A 21,048-nucleotide genomic window follows, 5' to 3' on the forward strand; every position below is an offset into this window, starting at 1 on the left:
TTTTCCTGCCCATCTCCACTTCAATGTTGTCAATTTAAATAGATTTGGTTGAGTAACAGATCACAGATGGCATCAAAATGTGATGAGCAAAAAAGTAGCACACAAGGCACAGCCAAGTGTGTCACTGGATGTGTTTTTTCCTCATTTTGACCTCCGTAATCTACTGCTGTACAAACCCACAGCAACATGGAATCCATTTGTTTTATAAATTATGATAAAAAAAGCAAACATCATGTTACTGGTTATGATCAAGTTGTCGATGCTTCTGATTTCCATAGGACATCTAAAAGAACCAATCAAGACGCGAGTATAATTCAGCTTCTCATTTAACCCTCTAACTCCCAGAAGTGATCGACATGTAACTATAAAACCCAAACAACATTCTCCAAACAGGTAATGAGAATACTCAAACTTATCAGGCAGGAGTTATCTTGATCTAACACTAAATTCTCAACTTGTTTACAGGGAAACTTGTAGTAGCTAGAGGGGGAATTAACAATCAGATCTTGGGGGTTAACCCTTTCACTGGGTGCCAAGATCTCATTAGTAATTCTCCTTACTGTCTGCCATACAATTCTTTTCATGTAAATTTGGAGAGTTTGGTATTGGATCAACTAAAAATCCCCTTGTTGATATTTTTTTGTATTCTTAACACTTTCCTATTAATCAAGCGCGAGGGCCGTACTGGGAGAATATCGGCCCAAGGTCTTGACAGTATGGACTGAGCACAGCTCGGTCCGTACAAAAAAGAGTGAGGGCCGATATTCTTCCAGTACGGTCCCAAGCAAGCTTGGTTAATAAGAGATTTATTATACGACTGAAGTTCAAAGGGACACAAGTGCGAGACCATTCGGGACAGTGCCCGGTCCAATACTGAGAGAATATTGACCGGCAATAGAGCATTTTGATTGGTTGATTTTAGTTATTGGCCCTCTGACTGCCCGAGTCATGTGATAAAGTGTGGATATTGTAATGAGAAATTCTGGCAGTGAAAGGGTTAATGTAAGTTTTCACAGTGTTCCTAAGAGATCAAATTTTAGAGGGGCTTGGAAGTCAGAGTATTGTCCCAAAAATGGTGTCTGGAAGTGTAGCATTGCCTTTGAGCAATTACTGCAATGCTGATAAAGTTAAAGGGCAAAGCCATATTGACAGAGACAATCAAACAGCAAAGAATGTTTTTTATTTTAATTATTTTTCTTATTTCCTTAGAGAAAGGACCAACAATTAAATTAAAATTTATGTTAAGGACTAGAACTGCGACAAATTGAATTGGCATTGTTTTTTCTCTTGAGGTAACCTCTTTTTTAGTGTTCACAGAAACTACAAATCATTTTATAACATAACCAAAGTAAAGCACGCACTCTGATTGGTCAATTTAGCATTCCCCATTTGCCCATGGGTGTACGCTGCTGACATGAGCAAATGCAAAGACAATTTTTCTGCGCATGCTTGTTTTTTCTGGTCACTTAAGATTTGTTAAATAAAAGGGAACTCTTTAGCTACAATGTATCAATGTTATGTTATAAAACAAATGGTAAACACCACAGCATACACTATTGAGTTATGGATACACTTGGGAGGTTTGCTAAGCACTCAAGAAGCTAGAGTCACTCTCGACTATCACCTCGAGCGATGGATGCACCTCCCATGTGCATCCATAACTCAATAGTGTACGCTGTGGTGTTTACCATTTGTTAATTCATAATCAATTTGATATTAGGAGTAATTGAATGAAGCAAAAGACTTTCAGCCTAACATTTTATCAGTAGGAAGGTCATTACTTTAAATCCTGAGTTCAATACAGTTCATCCATTTTAGAAATGGATGTTGGGAATATATCTTAGCATATTTCTGTTTCACAGAATTACTCTAGAAGCAACAACAGCACCTAGTTAATTCAGATCAATAAAATGTTTGGACTGGCCCTTAAAATGGGTCAGAATTTTAATTTGAAAGCATGGAAATCAATTTTTCTTAGCGAAAAAATTTGCATTTTATCGAGATGTCAATTGTTACGAAAAAGACATTTTGAAAGCAGCAAACAGGGGGAGACTAATAGTAAAAATGGAGATGCCACCAAGACCATCAATCCAAAGAATGCAAATCCAGCAACAACCTGAGTGAAGAAGATGATTAGAAACAATCCACATCATATTTTATCTCTGTCATTTGAAAGTACTGGTATGTTATTTCCTTGAATAAGTACCTATTCTGCTGTAGTCAAAGCTTATTGTAATGGTTGGAGTATATTCCTTCATCTGGTTGCTTTCGAGTTCATAGTGCAAGTTTCTCCTGAGATGCACTTACAACCTTCATTAATCACAAAGGACTTTGACAAAAGTCGGTTTCATTGCATAGCCTTTGCCTTAAATACATTCTCCATTGGGAAGCCCTTATGCATATTTCCACACAAAAAGGGAGAAAGCAATGTTTTGATACTGGTGTGGACCCATCTTCATGAAGCTAATCTTAACAAAAGAAAAACAACTTGGGTAAACCAACCTGTGTCCTGTGAAGGAATAGCGATGCGCGTGAGTGGCCTAACTTGTTTCTACATGGACCTTTGTCATAATGTCTTAACATTATGTCACTCTGTTGAGGAAAAAAGATAAATATGTAAGTCTGATTACATAACATTTTAAATTTTCTTTTGTGCCAAATGGTCCCAAATCAAGAGTTGGATTCAAACCTGCTTTAATTATAAATTTGTTGTAATAACATCAGTTTTCATCCACTTCAAACTGGGCTTACACTATGGTAGTACAAAGCCTCACCTAAACAAAAGGGAAGTTGAAAGGGTGTGAGACAGCTTTGCCTACCTCAAAAGGAGTCAGAGGTTTGCAGAACTTTTGAGAATTCTCCTAACCCCCAAAGTGTTAAGATAAAATGTAAGCAAACACATCCAAAGTCATCTCTTCCTTTGACTTGTAAATATGATACTTTGTGAAAAATAAGCACCAATCCAAAAATATCAAAACAGTATTTCCATACTCTGACCTAAATACACCCCTTAATCAATGAGATCCTGGATAGTATCAATTTTTTCCCAGAAAAGAATCTTATTTAGTTTAATGTTATTTTAATAAAAATATTGTACTTAAAAACTGATGCTTGGCTTACATCCAAAGATTTTAAACAGTGCCAACAGAAGATGTGTTTACAATGACCACACATCATCTGAGCACATCCTGCTTCTCTCATTATTAATACTTGACAAAGAGGGCACTCCTTGATGTCTCCTGCTTCACCATTCTCTCTTAAAATATCCACAAATCTGCAAAGTTGAACATTATATCTCTTGTAAGTCACAGAAGCCTTACACCTTATGCACCATTCTAAGTAAAAAAAAAAAAAAAACACACACACACACACAAACATGCAGTACCTATATTTCTATCCTATCTACATCCACATGAGAAATTATTTAATTTGCATGATGCTTTTTTTGATGACTGCTATAATTGTTGTCAATTCTCCTGCATACAGGCACAGACTAAATGGTAAGTAAAGCCACAATGGCAAGTTTCATGAAACATTATTGGGGAACTCAAGAACGGCAGAGTGGTACCTTGTTCCTGACTGTGAATCAGATATCACCTTCTTGTACTCATCACAAGTCATAGCAGCATGCCAATGTTCTTTACAAGCGAAGCAGAAGGTATACCCACACTACAAAATAAGGCATAACTTGATTTACAATATTTGGAATCACATTAATTAAATAGCATTTTCCCATTGATTGGCATAAAAAAAAAATTAAAATGAAATTGCAATGACTGACCAGAACAAAGAAAAAAATGAGAGCCTGATACAAAAACAAGTAAAGGAAATTGTCTGAAGTGTTGGGAAATGCAAGCTACCAACCCACTGTTTCAGTTTTGTATCTGATTGGTTTGGAGAGTTGCACAGTAATGCTTTCAGGACTTATCACAGACAGTAGCACAGCAAAATCTATCTGCAATTAATTAAGGACTGCTTCCTCCATAGAATGATTTTGGATAAAGTGTTATGAGTAATACAGATTTCTTGGGTTTTATAAAATTTCTCTCTGTGTTTGGTCCAAAAAACTTGTGTCATCCTCTCAACAAACCAAATGCAAACAAAAAACAATGGCAACTTGGTAATTCATGTTTCTCCAGCAGTTTTCTTGTTTTCACTCTGAGTTCTCATTGGCTAATGATAAAGTAAACATTTTTTCTGATTGGTTGCTGGGATTACTAAACTGCACCATTGTACAATTAAAATACATGTGTAGCAAAAATTTCTTTAAGTAAAAAATAAATTTATAAGCATATTTTACCTCTTGACAGACGGTAGGCTGTGCCAGGCCTGGTAGTCCATTACAAATTCCTTCACAACCAGCCATTGGACAAAATGTTTTGGTTTTATCTACAGCAACCTCTATGAGAGAACATAAAAGGAGTGGTGAATAAAAATTTTATAGAACAAAGGCCTTTGTGAGCAGTCTCAGATCTCACTCACATAATAGATGTGCACCTTAATTTAGTCTTTTCTGCCACAGTTGTATAAAATGTAGTTACAATTTTCAGCAAACATTTCTGTACAGACTTGTCGATATTGAAGCCTTCATGCATGATAATGACTTTACATGTCAAAATGTTTCAAATTGTATATCATCAAATTTTACCTTTCTGTTTGAGCAGTCTTTGATACTTCTCAAACATGTCACTATTGACCAGCAAATCAATCTAAATCGGAATTAAATCAAGTATGCATGTAAGCACATATTCTTTTTTACTATACTCTGGTTAGGGATAAAGTACTAACTTGTTTACAAGTGATAAGAAAAAGGTAAAGCCTAGCTACTTACAAGCCATGTGGCCCATCAGGCCAGTGCTTAACTCCTGTTTCTGTAGCATGAAGCAGCTAGGAGTAATTCTGCCCCCCCCCCCCCCCCCTGGATGGGATGCTAGTCCATTGCAGGGTTACCCCCAGCATTAAATTTGCTGATACCCATTTAATTCTCCTGGGTAAAAAGAGAGGCACTGTGAGAGAAAAGTGTCTTGCCCAAGCACACAGCACAATGTCCCCAGCCAGGGCTCAAACCCAGGCCACTCAATCTAGAGTCGAGCGCACTGACCATGAGGCCACTGTGCCTCCCCTGTTTACAAGTGAGGCAGAGCTAAATTTGAGAAGAATTCCTCTTTTATCACTACTGGTATTTCTCGTTGGTTTGTACTTTGTCTATGGTTACACTTAGAGAAATACTTACCTCATTCTTGGTCATGCTTCCACTTCTGGGACACAAGGCATCAGGACAAGGCAGTTTCAGGACTTGTCCACTGTTAATCAAGTATGATACATACTTTCCCAAACACTGAAAAAAAGAAACAAATTAACATTACCTTTTTTTAACAGAAAAGAGAGAAACAGTGCAACAAAGAGAACAATACAGCTCAAAAAACAATGAATATAAAGACAGTTTTCAAGCAATTGAAACATCAATTTGTGACAGGGGTTCAGTTGCCAAAAATAATATCTGTTTGCAACACAAAAGTTGATAAAAGGTATAATTTTGATTACCAAAGTTAATGAATGACCAACTCATTATTTCTTAGACATGAACAACCCATGAATTTTCATGCCATTAGTTGGATAATTTTGAACACTGTACCAAAATGACATGAATTCCAAGTAATCAGCTGTTTCCTGGTTACCATGTTTATAGGTACCCACTAACAGAGTGGGAAGGTGTACTTGGTCTATATGTCATGACTATGCCTCACATTTAAAATAATTGTTTAGTCCAAAATTAGAATTCGCATTCTCCTAAAATGAAGCACAATCATTCTGAGAGAGCGGGGTGCTGGGATTGTTCCAGACTGACTCAAGTCGAATCTTTGACTGTTTCAGTTGCAGATATGGCGAAAGTCACATTTAATTTAAAACGGTTTAATTCAATTGATTCAAATGCCGCACTTCACATGCATTTAATTCTCGTATTGAGTTCGGCACATGTGAAATTTGACATTTCAACCAACCCATGTCAACCTGTCTAGCCCTGCCTACATCAGCTTTCATTATGGTTTTTATACAACTATATGATCCAGACCATGATAAACAACTTACTTTTATTATTACAATTGACATTGATAATAACAGTCTGGTAGTGAGAGAATACAAACGACTTTACAATCAGCTGGGGGTTTATCACAAGTTTTAAGCCCAGTTGAAATGTCGAATTTCACATGTGCCGAACTTAATATGAGAATTAAATGCATGTGAAGTGCGGCATTTGAATCAATTAAATTAAACTGTTTAAAATTAAATGCGACTTTTGCCATATCTGCGACTGAAACAGTCAAAGATTCGACTTAGGTTCAACTTTTGATTCAAATCTCGCATCTCACATGTGCCAAACTTAATGCATGAATTATAGGAAATTATTATGATTCATTCATTACCCACAACTTGCCAGGAATTCTGTGAATGGCATGTGCAAAAAAGCCAAAACAGCACAAAAAAATGGTGGGAGACGAAGGAATTTGTAGTTCTTGTATAGTTGTTTGATGTGTAGTAATTACTTTTATGAGGTGTTCAGTTTTTGAAAACGAAGAAGGCACTCCTGGGTGGAAAGTAGGAAAATCTGTGGCATATTGTGGGTCGTGTTTCAATGAAATGATGGAACGTGAATCAAGTCAAAGTATCATGACGAAAAGCCAAGATGACAAAGCAAAAACAATTAAACAACAAAAAAAAGCATCAGTAAAGCAATTACGCAAACGCTCAATAGATATCTTTGTCTAGCAAATTAGTAGTGCGCCTAGGGATATTAACAGCGAACAGAGTTAAATTCGACAGAGTTTTAACTCTATGGCATTTGATTCAAACATCGTATTTAAAAATACGACGTTTGAGTCAAATGCCATATTTAACTATTTTAGTTGACTAAAATAGGAGTTAAGTTTGGCACATGTGAAATTGGACATTTGAACTGGGCCTTAAATGAGCACCAAGTGTTCATGCTGTTAACAGACATATCTATACAAGTCATGTAACAAGGGTCTGTATCCTGAAAATAGCAATTCACAAAGAAAAAAAAGCCCATGAAATACAGTGCAAGCAACCTTACCCAAAAATGGATAGAAAGCTCTGGAAGAATGAATTATGTTTAAAACTTATAGACCTTAGGTCACTTATGAAAAAGTAAACAGAGAGCTTTTAGTAATGGTCACCTTTGAAAACAGATTATTTGTTACATAAGTTAACACTTTCGCTCCTTAACAGTCTCAAAACAAATTCTCCACACCTTTAATTTTTTGTGATACATTTCTTATAACTTAAAAAAAAATGAGAAATTGGTATTAAAGAAACAGTTGATCACTTTTTGTCTTTCTTCATATCATCTTTCTTCATATCATCTTTCTGCGCATGAAAATGTGTTGATGCTGATAGAAAATTAGCAAGTCATCATTCCTAAGATTAAAAGGGTTAAACTGTCCACTTAAGAAAGTGTCACAACACTGTGTTGTAAAGAGCTATGGAGCCTTACAGATCACCTTAATCAGTGATAGGGATATCAGTTAGGAATACATACCTCTTTACAAAATACACAACTGCATTTGTCCAGTTTGTGGCCTTTTTTGTTTGGATATTCTGACAAACAAATCTTACAATAAAACATTTTCCTGGAAGCTGACTTGCAAAGTCTTGACGATGGCAAACTTGTCTTGCCCCTCTGTGTTTTCCCAGCTCCTTCTGCTGAGTGTGGTGTTGCCAGAAAAGCAGGAAACATGGTATACAGTAGAGATCTTATAGAATGCAAGGCAACCTTGAGTGATTCTGAAAAATAAAAATAAATATTTGGATTACAATTTTGTACTCACCAGACCTTGGTTAAATCAGAAATGTTAGTACATAATTTACAAAAATGCACTGAAGTTAGATGTATGCAAAGTTTTATAACTGTACTAACACAATGACTGTGCACATGTTTTAGGAAAACAGTCGACAAAATTACTAATTTTAGCATACCTAGTGTGGGATGAAATTTAAATTACAACTTGTGAGGTCAAAGTACTGACATTGTTATTATAATTACCTGTATATTTGTTGATCAATATGGCCGCTATTTAAGAGAAGCCCTTAGCTGCATTAATTATCCCTATTTACAGAGTTGCAAGCACCCCAAAATTTTTCATGTGTATAAATTTAAAGAAATGATGAATTACACAAAGCAACTTATAAAGAGGCTGACCTACCTTTTTTCACAACAAACATCTGGAAACTTTGGTTTATTTTCAAAAAAATTTGTCAAATGTTAACACTTTTATCTGGAGGGTATACTGAAATTTAAATATTACCCCCTACTGGAATCTGTCAGTTACACGGTACCTGCAACTTAGATGTAGCTATGCTTTTAAGGATCTTCAACATTTTTCACTGCTGAGCAATTGAAAAGACCGACGAATGATAATTACTGCTGCATTAAATGCAAAAACAATTAAACTTCTGCTCACATTTCAAGATCTAGCAATGAAGCATGACATGCTAAACAGCTGAATGTTATAAAGTTAATCATGTGTCAATTGTATAAAAACAGTTTTGAGAGTTAATGATGTATGAAATAGGCCTGATTTTCACGTGGTCACTATTTAATTATTGACTTTGCTTTTAAGTGTGTAAACATAAAAAAAGCAATGAAAGATTTTGTTAGTATTGAGAGCTTCAGGCCACATTTTGTAATACTTTCATGGCCCTGATTACAAAAACTAACAGTGACCTCTGTCTAACAGTACAGACTCTGGAAACACTATTTATTTACCACAATTGGCTTACTGAACTTAATTTATTCTACATTTCAAAGCTAGATGAAAAAAAAAACATCCTTGCCTCTGGCAGTTGTGATAGTACTGCTAAGGGTCTCAAAGACTTTGAATAATGAGGAGCCCACAAGTCTGCTCTGGTGAAAAAGTTCTAAACTTATCTGTATAATTATGAACATTCTTTAGTCAGGCTCTGACAAAAGCTTAACACAAACAAAAGTTTTCAAAATTGAAAATCTTGCCTTTGATCCTAAAGTGGTATTCAATAACAATTACAAAAAATTTAATACCCAAATGCAAAATATCTCATCTGCATTTTTCAAAATATTCATTTCTTAAAACTGTCTGAACCTTACCTATAATTAAATAATTAGTTTGCAATGGAAGAAAATTTCAGCAGCACCAGGGTTTTTACATCAAAACATTAAAATCCTACCATCAAATTACTTTCAAACTTTTAGTAACCTTGGATACCTATACAAATAAATTATTCTGTCAATATTTTTAGTAGGACAAGCTCTCACATCCTCTTAAAGTAGGAGCCAAATAGTCTCATTAGATGTAGACCAATTAAACACAACATAATATTTATTATTATTTCCTCATAACATAAACCTTAATTCAATAAACTTGCACCTCTCTAATATAGGCCAGAAACTCAAGAAATGGACTTTTTTCCAAGGTTAGCTTCAAATTATCCAATAATTTTTATAATGATAAAATTGAATAATTGATTGAAAAAACTTGTTTTAAATATTAAAAAGTAAACAGCTATCACGTGAGGTTTTAAGACAATGGTGAACTACTGCCAACCTGATATTTAGAACAAGTCTGGGCAATAAAAATCAGTTAAATCGATATTAATATTCACCTTAAATCAGACATTTATTTTGATTAAAAGTGACAGCAGCTCAATTGCTACCAGAAAATAATCTATAACGACATTTCAACCTACCAAAAATAAATTTGAACCTCGTTGCACTTTGCTGTTTTGCCGAGTATTCGACCAGTCACTCATGATTTAGGACGTACAACTCTCCTTGTAGCATTATATGATTAGGAAACGGTGAAAAACTTGCGTGTTTGATTCACAGTCGACTTTACAGTCTAAAACACACTGCTGATAACAAGAACTGGTGCTCACGCACCGGGCTAGCTAGTAGTCAGAAAACGAGAAACCTGTCGCTTATAATACTGTTTTTCCCGTGAAATGGAAAATTCAAATAAAGGGGCCGATTGTAGGGTTTGACACCAATTCGTTGACTTGAAAACATGAAAAGTAAATCGTTTTCAAGACGTTCAAGCGATGAGGAAATTTTCAATTTCACTATTGTCATTTGTGAACCGGATATACGGGTCTCACATCACATGTAAATGACACACACGACTGTTAAAATAAAAACATGCGAATGATTTACCTCAAAGAGAAGCAAGAAAGCCATGGTCGTCCTAATTTTCAACGAAACGGAGAAAACACTGCAAACAACTTGACGGTAGACATCTTCAAACACCGGACAAAAATAATGATGTCATAATTTCAATTGACCACTGTGCAGGGGCTGGGTGGGAGTAAAATTATCTCAGGGGCAAGGAGGGTCGTTTGATATCACAAAGAGTTAATTTGCCATAAACAAACAAAATTTCGAGGCATCTATGTGGTTTGTACTATAAAACTTCCAATGAGACAATAACAACAGATCGTCGAGCAACCTGCTGTATTTCACTATGTCATGCACGCGAATTATTTAAAATGTTATGATCTGTATCGGGCAAAGTATGCCTGCGTCGCATTTCCAAGACCTATATTCTTCACTATTGAACGTTTTACCACTATGAGAAACCAGAATATTGACATGAAATTTAACAAAACATGCTGTTGGACGGGAAATTTTAGTTAATGTATCGCGACAATGAATTAATGCAGCCAACCAATTCTTTCGAAACGAATTTTTAACATTTTAACACATATGTAAAGTTTAGATCGAGGTCAGATTATTTTCCCTGGAAAAATCTTACCTTACCAGACTATTTTCGTCAGGCATCTGCTGATTTTCCTTATTTCCTCAGTGTACACCCAAGACTTATTCCTTCGGTTTGAACTCTGGGTTTGAACCGAACTCTAAACAGAGGTCTCTATTCCTTGTTTATCCCGTGTAGTCTCCCAGTGTTGTTTTAACAAACATATCCCTAATGGTTTTAGCTCGAAATATTGGCTCTAACTGCGGTTCGCTGAATGGCTTTTTACAAATATCACGAAAAACCAAAACAGTCCTTGTGACTGAGGGAACTAATTCGTGACCTTCTCGTGGAGATCAGTACCGGAAGTAACTTTACTTTACTTATATTCGATTGGTTGAAATTAGAGACACGAATAATGTTGATAGATATGTCTTGAGATATTCAACAGATTCTTTATAGTCAAGATTCCACATTTAATTTTCTTTGCGTTCTAGAAAGCTTTTGGGTCAATAAACGGTGCTCCCTTTTCTCATACAAATCATCTTCACTTCCTTTGTTTGTTGAAGTTTTCCCTGTTTTTTTTTTTGTTTTGTTTGATCTTCTGTTTTTAAGCATGTTTTTAAGTTAGTTATTTGGATACTTGCAAATTCTACAATCTTTTTTGTTCGTTTCGTTTTAATCCTTTCACTTCTACTTTTTTGTGAGATTAGGAATTTACAGTTCCTTAGTTACCTATCCAATAACTCAATGAGGTTTTTGCTTCAAGTCCTGATTGGTTTAGGTTCTTTTCCGGTACGCACCAGAATGAGACCATGCGGTGTTGCGTGTATTTGATTATTTCGGTACTTAAAGATGACGTCAATGTACGTAAGAACTCTTTGAAGTCATAAAGCGCCGTAATCGAAGTTAAATGCATTTTGTGATGGTCATGACTCATTAAAATTCATATCATGTCAAAACTTGAACTGCGACACATTAGCATTGACTCTTAGGGCCCTAATCTGTCCACAAAGATAACGTGAATTTTCCACGCACAGGCCTTTTGCTCAGTAATGACAAACACACTGTGAGACAATTAAAATAAAGAAGACTGAGGTAAAACTATCATCTTCATATGCTCGTTATAATTTTCAGAACTATCATCAAAAGTACGAAAAACTACGAAAATGACAAACACACTGTGAGACATATTAAAATAAAGAAGACTGAGGTAAAACTGTCATCTTCATATGCTCATTATAATTTTCAGAACTATCATCAAAAGTACGAAAACCCACGAAAAACTGATTCATAACTAGGAAAAGGAGAACAAAATTTAACGAGTTCCTTCGGGTGCTACTGACTTTAACTAATTCTTCGGTTCCCAAGCAACTCAGATGGGAACGGCCTTTAAATGGTTAAGATTTTGGACGAAATCATAAAACGCGCATTCTATGAATCGAAGACTCGAAGATCGTATGTGTTGCTTACGGTTGTTTTGAACAGAATTACCTTCTCCGAATATTTTCCGCAAACATAGTCAAATATCGATATTGATAGAGAAAACTACAGCACAAAACCTCATCAGTAAGTTTTACAGACAGTTCATCTGAGACGAGGAGACACTCAATTGTATTCATTAGGGACATTAATATTTAAGCAAACCACGACGACTACGGCAACGAGAACGTGGAAAAGCAATAGATCTAATTGGCAGAGCAATAGCCTAGCACGTGCGTTTTAAAACTTTGTACATTTCATAGCCGTCCTTGGCAAAACAACAACGTGAAATCACCAAAATTTGCGTCGTCTGCGAAGCGAAACCGCGGCGGAAAATTATTTTAATTTACATTTGGAAATCAACGCTACTTTTATGCGTTATGTTGAGTTTGAGGTCTGGCGCCCTATGAGACGGCGCCAGCCATTTTCGAAATTCTAACTAAAAGTAGAAACTCATTTTTTCATCGACGTCTTCCGTGGCGTTGCCGTCCTGACTGATTAAAGTCCCTAAATTGTCTATATAGCGACGGCTTCAAGCAAAAACTATCCTTAGGCCTTTCCGCAGAGATCAAGACCGCCGGTAGAAACTGAATTAAGTACATAACTTCATCACCAACTCTTCACACATTTGACTTTGAATAAGTTTGGTTGCCAAAATAAAGATAAGTTATTAAATCTTTTCTTTGTTCTCTGAGACTTTTGGCTTTTTGAGTTGCAAGTGAAGTGTTAATAATGTGCTAAAATCGTCGATGCCCCTAAGAACTTGAAACAACCGAGAACTTAACTCTTTTAGCCAGAATTACAGATCAATTGAGGCTTCGATGCCTATCAGTTTTAGTTTCATCAGCAATATAAGGTCTAAAAAAAATAACAATTTAATGCGTTCGGTTCTGTCCTCGTGTACCGGTTCACAAGAGCCAATACAAAAGACCAAACAATACACAATAGAGATAGAATAAATATATGAAAATCATATATTTTGAACTGCGGTATTTGATACGTATGATGCACGATCCTCGCAGTAGATAGCGCTATTTAAGCAATAGCGAAAATCAGACCTGAAAAAAACCAGGCCTGTACGGGACTCGAACCACTGACCTCTGCGATACTAGTGCAGCGCTCTTACCAATTGAGCTAACAAGCCAACTGAGAGCAGGCCGTTAAGTTGATTCGTAATGAACCCGTGAAAGTGATAAATGAGATAGAATAAATATATGAAAATCATATATTTATTCTATCTCGGCCTGCTCTCAGTTGGCTTGTTAGCTCAATTGGTAAGAGCGCTGCACTAGTATCGCAGAGGTCAGTGGTTCGAGTCCCGTACAGGCCTGATTTTTTTCAGGTCTGATTTTCGCTATTGCTTAAATAGCGCTATCTACTGCGAGGATCGTGCATCATACGTATCAAATACCGCAGTTCAAAATATATGATTTTCATATATTTATTCTATCTCATTTATCACTTTCACGGGTTCATTACGAATCAACTTAACGGCCTGCTCTCAGTTGGCTTGTTAGCTCAATTGGTAAGAGCGCTGCACTAGTATCGCAGAGGTCAGTGGTTCGAGTCCCGTACAGGCCTGATTTTTTTCAGGTCTGATTTTCGCTATTGCTTAAATAGCGCTATCTACTGCGAGGATCGTGCATCATACGTAAATACACAATAGCTAACCGATAACTCCTAAACAAAGAAAGAGCAATGGTAATTCCCTTGTGAACCGGTACACCGGGACAGAACCATGCGTTCTTACCTTCGACAGTTTGCAAAATAAGTATAGGTAATCGCATGGGGCCGAGTAAAATTAAGGATTCATATCACGCGTGTTTTCGGAAGTTACTGAAATTGCCCGAGTCGCGCAGCGACGAGGGCAATTTCTGCAACTTCCGAAAACACAAGTGATATTAATCCTTAATTTTACGAGGAACCATGAGATTACTTGTTTATAATATAAGGGCAAAATGTTTTCTTACTGATCTCACGCAAAACGGGACGCCATTGTTACAAAACAAACAGAAATTTCTTTAACTTGGCAGCCGTTGCTAAGCGATTTTGAGCCAATCATTTTCAAGTAATTTTGCCCGAGGCAATTACAAAAATTAAGAAAAAAAAATGCCCTCCTTCTTGACCAATCACAATTCAGTAATTTTGCCCCTTATATGAAAAATACACAAACAGTACATAACATCTAACTTGGACGAAATGAGTCGATCCCGAATATATTCGTTAAAAAATGGTCTTTTTCCAAAGATCGAGTAAGGGAATAAATTACTTTTTCGATAATCGGGAGATAAAATATATCCCAGGAAACGAAAGAACGGGCTGTGGTTGTTGGAAAATTGGATATTCAACGGAACAACCACTACTCAGAGGATAGCATCCCCTACAATCTTTCCGCTGCACGAGGCCTAGGGCTTCGAAAGTATATTAAGTATACACCTTTTTCCCAGTAATTTGGTACATCTCAATTACTACGTCCCTGCACCTTTCTAGAAAAAAAAAAATTGGTGACAAAGTTGAACGGGTTCAATTTATACAAGGAGGAATGGCCAAGGAAAGAGAAAATAATCATGATAATACATTGATCTTTTGTAATGCTTATAGCTTTTTGAACCCCTCGACCTTGGCCGCACTTACGACGAATAAATTCGCTCCGGCGAATCGTTCAAGTAAACGACTTTTCATTCCCGTTTGCAGACTATTTAGTAATGTTCGCGATTGACTCGATAAAAATATGTTTCCTTAAATAATTAACTCAAGCTTAGATCAAGGGAGCGACTATATTGATTGTAAACCCGGCATCTTATTGTACTCACCAAAATAATTGGACAACGACCACTCTACCATTGTCGGCGGTTTGCGAGGGACTTTCTTGCACGAATCGTTATTGAAATTCACTTAATTGTTACTCGAAACCTTAGACCTTGGGCTTTATAGAGTTAAACATAAGAGACAAGCTCTGTTTGCTTTTATAACAACCATTACTTCAGACTCTTGCATAAGCAACTTTGGGCGTGTAGCGTCCACTCTTGGCTACTTGAAATAATGAACCTTTAATTCAGCATTGTTTCCTAACTTGCACAAACTTGTATCCATCTCATTCGAGACCCGTAAAAATGAGAGGATTCGAAGTTATTGTGCTTTAACAGCAAGCGAACTCGTCCTTGAGAAAGGAACACAACGCTACTAAAATATATGATTTTCATATATTTATTCTATCTCACAACGCTACTAAAACCGACAGAGCTGAATAATGAAATGCTACGTCAGAGGGCATGCGGTCAACAACGCGGGCTCAAAAGTCCTGGGTCTAAAATTTAGAGAAATTAGTGGAAAATAATAAGGGCTGACTTTTAAAACCTAGGAACTCTGTTTTCGTCGAAGGCACTTTCCTATTTCCAGAGGTTTTAAGGATAAAATTAATTTTTGAAAGTTTTTAGGGGGTGTACCAAGTTTTTGAAGGTTGTTCTGTAAAAGAATAGCGGCAAGGAAAACGACACCTCGAAGTAACAGAATAGGAAATCAACCATGCGAACGACTCAAAGTCCGTGTTTCCGCGGTAAAACCTAACGCATGCGTATACGTTATTCAGCTCTGTCACTAAAACGATGTGCTCAGTAGTAAAAGCGCCCGCAATGCTAGTACGCTGACCATGCTATATAAGGCTCATTTTTCTGTCTCCTATAGCGGATCTATCACTGTTTTGGTTTGGACAATATGTTAAATGGTGGAAACAAAGGGTCACACAGATTACCAGACAAACAAACAAACAAAAAAAGACACAGATTACCAGACAAATAAAAAAAAAGCAACATAAGTGAATTACCGATAGGATCTCCAAATTTGTCTTGCATATGTGATGAGCACCTGCCATAAACCCTTGTATTAAAACGATGTTAACTTAATATGTCGAGTCAGAACATGTATGGTTCTCGTGTGGAATGAAAAATGTGTGCCAGTTTTCTAACGTCTTCACTCAGAGGGTCGCTAGATGACGTCATCGTGACGTGTTTGGGTGAACATTTCTGAAGACCTTTGTGGAAATGTAATAATAGAAGGGAACGGGGGCTAAAGACAATGTTATAATCTGGTATTTCTCATTCTTTAATAAATGGGGTGAGAAAAAAATGGTGAAATGTGAGAGATTAGGAGCAATCTTACAACGGTGGTTACCCAGGGAAGTTCTTTTCACACGTCACGCAATAATCCTTTAAAGAGGATTGCGTGACGACCACAAAGGATCGAAATCGGTTCCCACAATCCATCGATCGTCAAAAAGACGAATCTGTTCAGAGCAGCAGGACTTATGATATATAACTACCACAAAAGAGTGTATCACTTTGCAGCTGCAGCATGGATCTGTTAATTATCGTTCCATGTATAGTGGGCCTCTGGCTAAACTGGTCGTTGTTAGCTTACAACAAGCACAAGAGGAAAACAAGCCTAGATATCCTTGAACATCTGATCAGATTTCAAGTAACCGCAAACTCTTTTAACCTCTTAGTTTATCTGCTCTTGCTGATACCTTGGCCATCTTGGGGATATGCGATTCGACCGGGAGACTATTTGTGGACCGTAGATATCCTTACCTGCAGATTAATCACAACAGTCCAAGAAATTTCATCCATAGTGTGCATTTTGAACGCAGCTGGTATTTTTCTGTCAAATCAGGGGAAAGACGAGCTAAGAAAGGAGAGACTATGCAACATTGCAGCTGTAGTTGTTTCGACATTGTGTTTTTTGAGCGGAATTCTTGTCGTTGTTTATACAATAGTAATACCTCTTCAGAAACAAAGCACTTTGAGCGGAGAAAACTGTCCTGGCCATTCGTTTTCAGTGCTCTGCGGACAGACCGAGGTGAAAGCTTTCTTTTTATGCTACGTGGCTTGTTCTTTATTTCTGTTTATCTTCAATTTCCCGTTTACAAAGTCTAGTGTGAAAAAAAATTTGGACCTGAGCTTCAAATTGTTATCTGGGGTGTTTCACGTCATCACGTGTTTTAATCTCTTCTTTGGGGCTGCGTTCATTGTTATGTTTCTTTTTGGAGGATCTTTATACAGTGTCACTATCAACATCGTCAAACTCTATTTTGACATAGTCAGTCTTGCCGTTAGTATCGGCTTCCCTGCATTTTTGAACACAGATTAGTTTACATAACACGATGTGCAATCGCCTCCTTCAAGCAGTGGCACCCAACTAGATGGAAATTGAGTTATAGACCGAGATTCTTTGTATCAGTAGCAGGAAATAGAAATCTGCTGTTTACTAGACTTACTTTGTTTGCTTCCATACTTGATAGTCTTTCCAGGGATGCCTTCTAGAACACAGTCTGTTATAAAAGCAATGTTTTTGAAGTGGCACGTCAGACTCACACATTATATGTCAGAGTTTACAGTTATTTAACTATAGAATATCAAATGAATGGCAGGCTTACATCACATTGATGTTTGAAGATAGGTCTTAATTCTAATTATAATGATAAAAATTTCTTTTTAACTGAACATGCAACATGAGTTCATCAGTACTTACACATGTGCTAGATCTCCTTTGATTTCTACCGTTCAGGGTTTTTATTCCACTGTACTTTGAGAGGTTTGGCAATTCATTCAGAAGTCCAAAGTTAGCATGGCCTGGAGATCTGAAAAGCATTCATCTTCACCTTAAGGATCCACCTCTCCAGGGAAAGAATTGACTAAAGGAAAAGGGCAAGGGTTTGTTAATTAAACCCTCTTTAAATGCACAGCCAGCTTGTTATGTTAAATATTGAAAGCTCACTCAGGGCATAAAAAATGCTTTGATTTTCTTTTACTTATACCTGTGATAGAAAGAACAGACATTAAAGATATGTGTCAAGTAAAACTGTTGAATTTTGCTGAGTGATAAAGCAGCCAGAATTTCCTCTTCAGTGGCCTGAAAAAGGGCTGGGTCCATCTCCCTAGAGAGAGAAAAAATTTGTTTATGTATCTGCTCTGATAACTTCCATTTTCAAGTTGGAATGGGAAAAGAGGAGATTACAGACTAGATATCTGCTAGATGTCTGCTTGCATCCCAGTGGCACTAGGTCTGAAAGCATGGCATAAAGAGTTCAATAGGTCAGCTTCCTTACAAGCAAAGGTGTCTCAAATATCTTCGCTCCGATGAAGGGCTAACGCTCGAAACGTCAGCTTTTGTAATCATTACGGTGGCCAATTTACCATTTCAACTTTGTTGATATATCCAAATTATTTTAAATATCTTTAGTTGGTGATCATTTACTTTGTTCTTGTGACCTTAATGTGTGATTTCGGGGTGATATTGTAAGGAGAAATTAGATGCTGGTCACTCCTAAGGGTTAAAGGACTAATAACCTACCAGACAATGCTGTAATGTGCCACAACCTGTTATAATTGATAAATATTTACTATTATAACATTTTAGTTGTAATTTTCATCAAAAGATGACTCAATCACTGACACCTTTACAGCAAGCATCTAATTCTGTGGTAAATGTGAGATACTTTAGCATGAGGACTGATGGTGATGACTTTCTAATGAGGAACTGCTCAAACTCATTGGTGGTCATTTCATTCTAACTTTGTGGCATAGCACCAAGATCTGTGATAATAGGTCCCTGCAGAAAAAAAAAAAACAACAACAACAACCAAAGAATTTGAATGCCAAGGATTGACTCCAATGTCTAGCTAGCTGTTTAAAGGAAAATTTCTCTCAGGGAGAATTTAATGAGGGCCAATTAATTTACAAGAAAAATTAGGAAAAAACAAAAACAAAACAAAGGTGGGAAAGAAATGGAGGTTCAAGAATGTTTTTTTCTTGCAATCTCCCTTTGAAACTGGTAGATCAGGGTCCAATGGAAGTTGCTAATTTCAAATCTAAGAAGATTAACCTCAATTGCCAGTTGCTCATTCCAAAGGAGGGATCCTCTTCTCAGTAGGAAGGAGAGGTCGGAGACTGGACTTAAGAGAATTGGCAAGAATTGTGCCAAGGCTATTACCATCATCAGTAATAGGTAGATTTTGACATGGAGTCTCTAGTTCTTTAACATTTGCCAATTTTACCAAAATCTGGCTACAGGTTAATCTGCACTAAATACGCAATTTTGATAATCATACCTGGCATTTTCATTCTCAAAATGTATTCCCTCTAAAACAGCTCCATTTCCATTTTCAAGTGTTTTCAGGACATTGTCCACCTTGTCACCAAGAGGATGATCAGGAATGACCGCTGATGCCAAAAATGATGTTGTTCCATATTGAATGAGCTTAGATCTTGTAAAGTCTATGAGAAGGAAAATCTAGAAAAGATATCAAATAGCTCTACTCGTGATCATTATTAATTTCACCTTTTTTGCCGTTATGTTCAACAAATGCCTGGCTGGAACCCTGAAATATCATAGTCTAGTTCAAACTAATAAGCACACCAGTAAGAGTAATGAGAGCAGGTGAGTTTAACCCTTAGACCTGATGATGCACTTAATTTCTCCCTGTAATACAAACCCTGAATCACACATTAAGGTTATAAGAATAAAGGAAATGATCACCAACGAAAAATAGCTCCTGATTGTTAAACAAATTATCCTTGTCTGCCCCCTAGGAAATGTATACAGAACAGTATGGAGAATATACATACTGATGTTCAGGTGTAAAGGGTTTAAAGAGACTTACCTGGATTATATCAAAACTCTGTTTCTTCATCAGCCCCACCTATCAAATTTGTGTAATTAAATCAGCCAATCAGTTATTATTATCAAATTCTCAAAAATAATTTACAAGGAAATATGTAGCAGCTAGAGGGGAGAATTGACAAACTATAAGATCTTGGGAATTAAAAGGTTAATCCTTTGACTCCAAGGTCTCCAAGACAGAATTTCTCCTTAAAACTATATCAATACAATACAAAGCAGACAAATGATGAGAATAAGTGATATATCACCTATATATCATCTATATATCATCTGATTTGTATTAGTAGTTGATCAAATATCAAATTCTTAAAGCTATTACACCATACAAATTGCTGGCAGACAGTAAGGAGAACTAATGTTAAGATCGATCAAGGGAGTGAACTGGGTTAACAATTTTAATATGAAGAGACCCAAAATATGGCATGCACGATCTCATAAAATCACTATATATTACATAAATTATCAAATCGTTTTCAGTTAATTGTTAAAATAAAAATAAAAAACTCAAATTTGGAAACCAGTACCCATGCCCTGATTGTGAAGATCAACAAACCCTGGGGTTAAATAATGACAAGCAAGTTTATCGTTTCCACACTCTCCTTTGCACCTATCAATAGCTGCAATCAAACCTTTCTCCAGAACTACAAAAGGACCTTCCTCATATTGTCCCTGGGAAAAAACGACGATCTTTGCCCAAACAACTAGAGATTAAAACATGTTCGGTTATTTGTTGCGTGACGAAGAAGACAGACGTTCGTGACCAGTTCTTAAACCTACTAGGTTTTTACCCTTCAATCCTCTATCAGCTCCGATTGCTTATGGTTTTTCGCTGTTTGATACGAATGTGATGTTGGTTTTTGATTTCTTCATCGATCTAGTCTACCGGATGTAAAGGCGGACTTGACACTGAAATGTGAATCCCAGTTATTGCTATTTTTGCGTGACGTTGATCTGTGGATCACAGATCAATCATTATCAATGCAACAAGGTAGGGCAGGAAATATAACAATAAGGCATAATTCACCAATTTACGGAATTTTATCATCTCTCTGGCTTCTATCGCTAATTAACGCAAGACGCAGCCTCAAAATCACGACAATCTTTGCGAGGAAGCTAAGAATAACTCTGAAGGTCATCGAAGGGTACG

At 36.6% G+C, this 21,048-nt stretch overlaps 2 protein-coding genes across 10 annotated transcripts; one reads left to right on the forward strand and one right to left on the reverse strand.

The window, feature by feature from the left end:
• Positions 1–1,161: 1,161 nt before the first annotated feature.
• On the reverse strand, positions 1,162–20,958 carry LOC111326953 (putative E3 ubiquitin-protein ligase RNF144A-B). Of its 9 annotated transcripts, XM_022931041.2 has the most exons (15): positions 20,690–20,958; positions 19,882–19,920; positions 19,330–19,511; positions 18,677–18,830; positions 18,037–18,156; positions 17,751–17,913; positions 17,497–17,550; positions 7,559–7,803; positions 5,234–5,338; positions 4,649–4,709; positions 4,301–4,401; positions 3,569–3,669; positions 3,121–3,274; positions 2,503–2,592; positions 1,162–2,116 (listed from the first exon to the last, which is right to left on the reverse strand). In XM_022931041.2, the coding sequence occupies exons 6-15, from the start codon at positions 17,752–17,754 to the stop codon at positions 2,006–2,008; spliced, it is 1,026 nt and encodes a 341-aa protein (XP_022786776.2). In that variant the 5' UTR covers positions 17,755–17,913; positions 18,037–18,156; positions 18,677–18,830; positions 19,330–19,511; positions 19,882–19,920; positions 20,690–20,958; the 3' UTR covers positions 1,162–2,005. The 9 variants fall into 9 exon arrangements, with proteins under 9 accessions (XP_022786776.2, XP_022786777.2, XP_022786775.2 ...); XM_022931042.2 differs by having other exon boundaries at positions 17,751–17,851; positions 18,677–19,511; XM_022931040.2 differs by having other exon boundaries at positions 18,677–19,511.
• On the forward strand, positions 16,258–18,080 carry LOC111326955 (uncharacterized). Its single transcript, XM_022931049.2, has one exon. The coding sequence runs from the start codon at positions 16,575–16,577 to the stop codon at positions 17,367–17,369; it is 795 nt and encodes a 264-aa protein (XP_022786784.2). The 5' UTR covers positions 16,258–16,574; the 3' UTR covers positions 17,370–18,080.
• Positions 20,959–21,048: the final 90 nt, after the last annotated feature.

Source organism: Stylophora pistillata, chromosome 13 (genome assembly GCF_964205215.1).
Source record: "Stylophora pistillata chromosome 13, jaStyPist1.2, whole genome shotgun sequence".
Taxonomy (NCBI): Eukaryota; Metazoa; Cnidaria; class Anthozoa; order Scleractinia; family Pocilloporidae; genus Stylophora; species Stylophora pistillata.

Coding starts and splice junctions, on each gene's coding strand:
- LOC111326955 (XM_022931049.2), top strand. CDS start 16,575: ATGGATCTGTTAATTATCGTTCCATGTATAGTGGGCCTCTGGCTAAAC.
- LOC111326953 (XM_022931041.2), bottom strand. Junction 5,339..7,558: donor GTTGTGTATTTTGTAAAGAG/GTATGTATTCCT, acceptor TCTTTTTTTCAG/TGTTTGGGAAAGTATGTATC. Junction 2,593..3,120: donor ACTGTTTAAAATCTTTGGAT/GTAAGCCAAGCA, acceptor TTTCCTCAACAG/AGTGACATAATGTTAAGACA.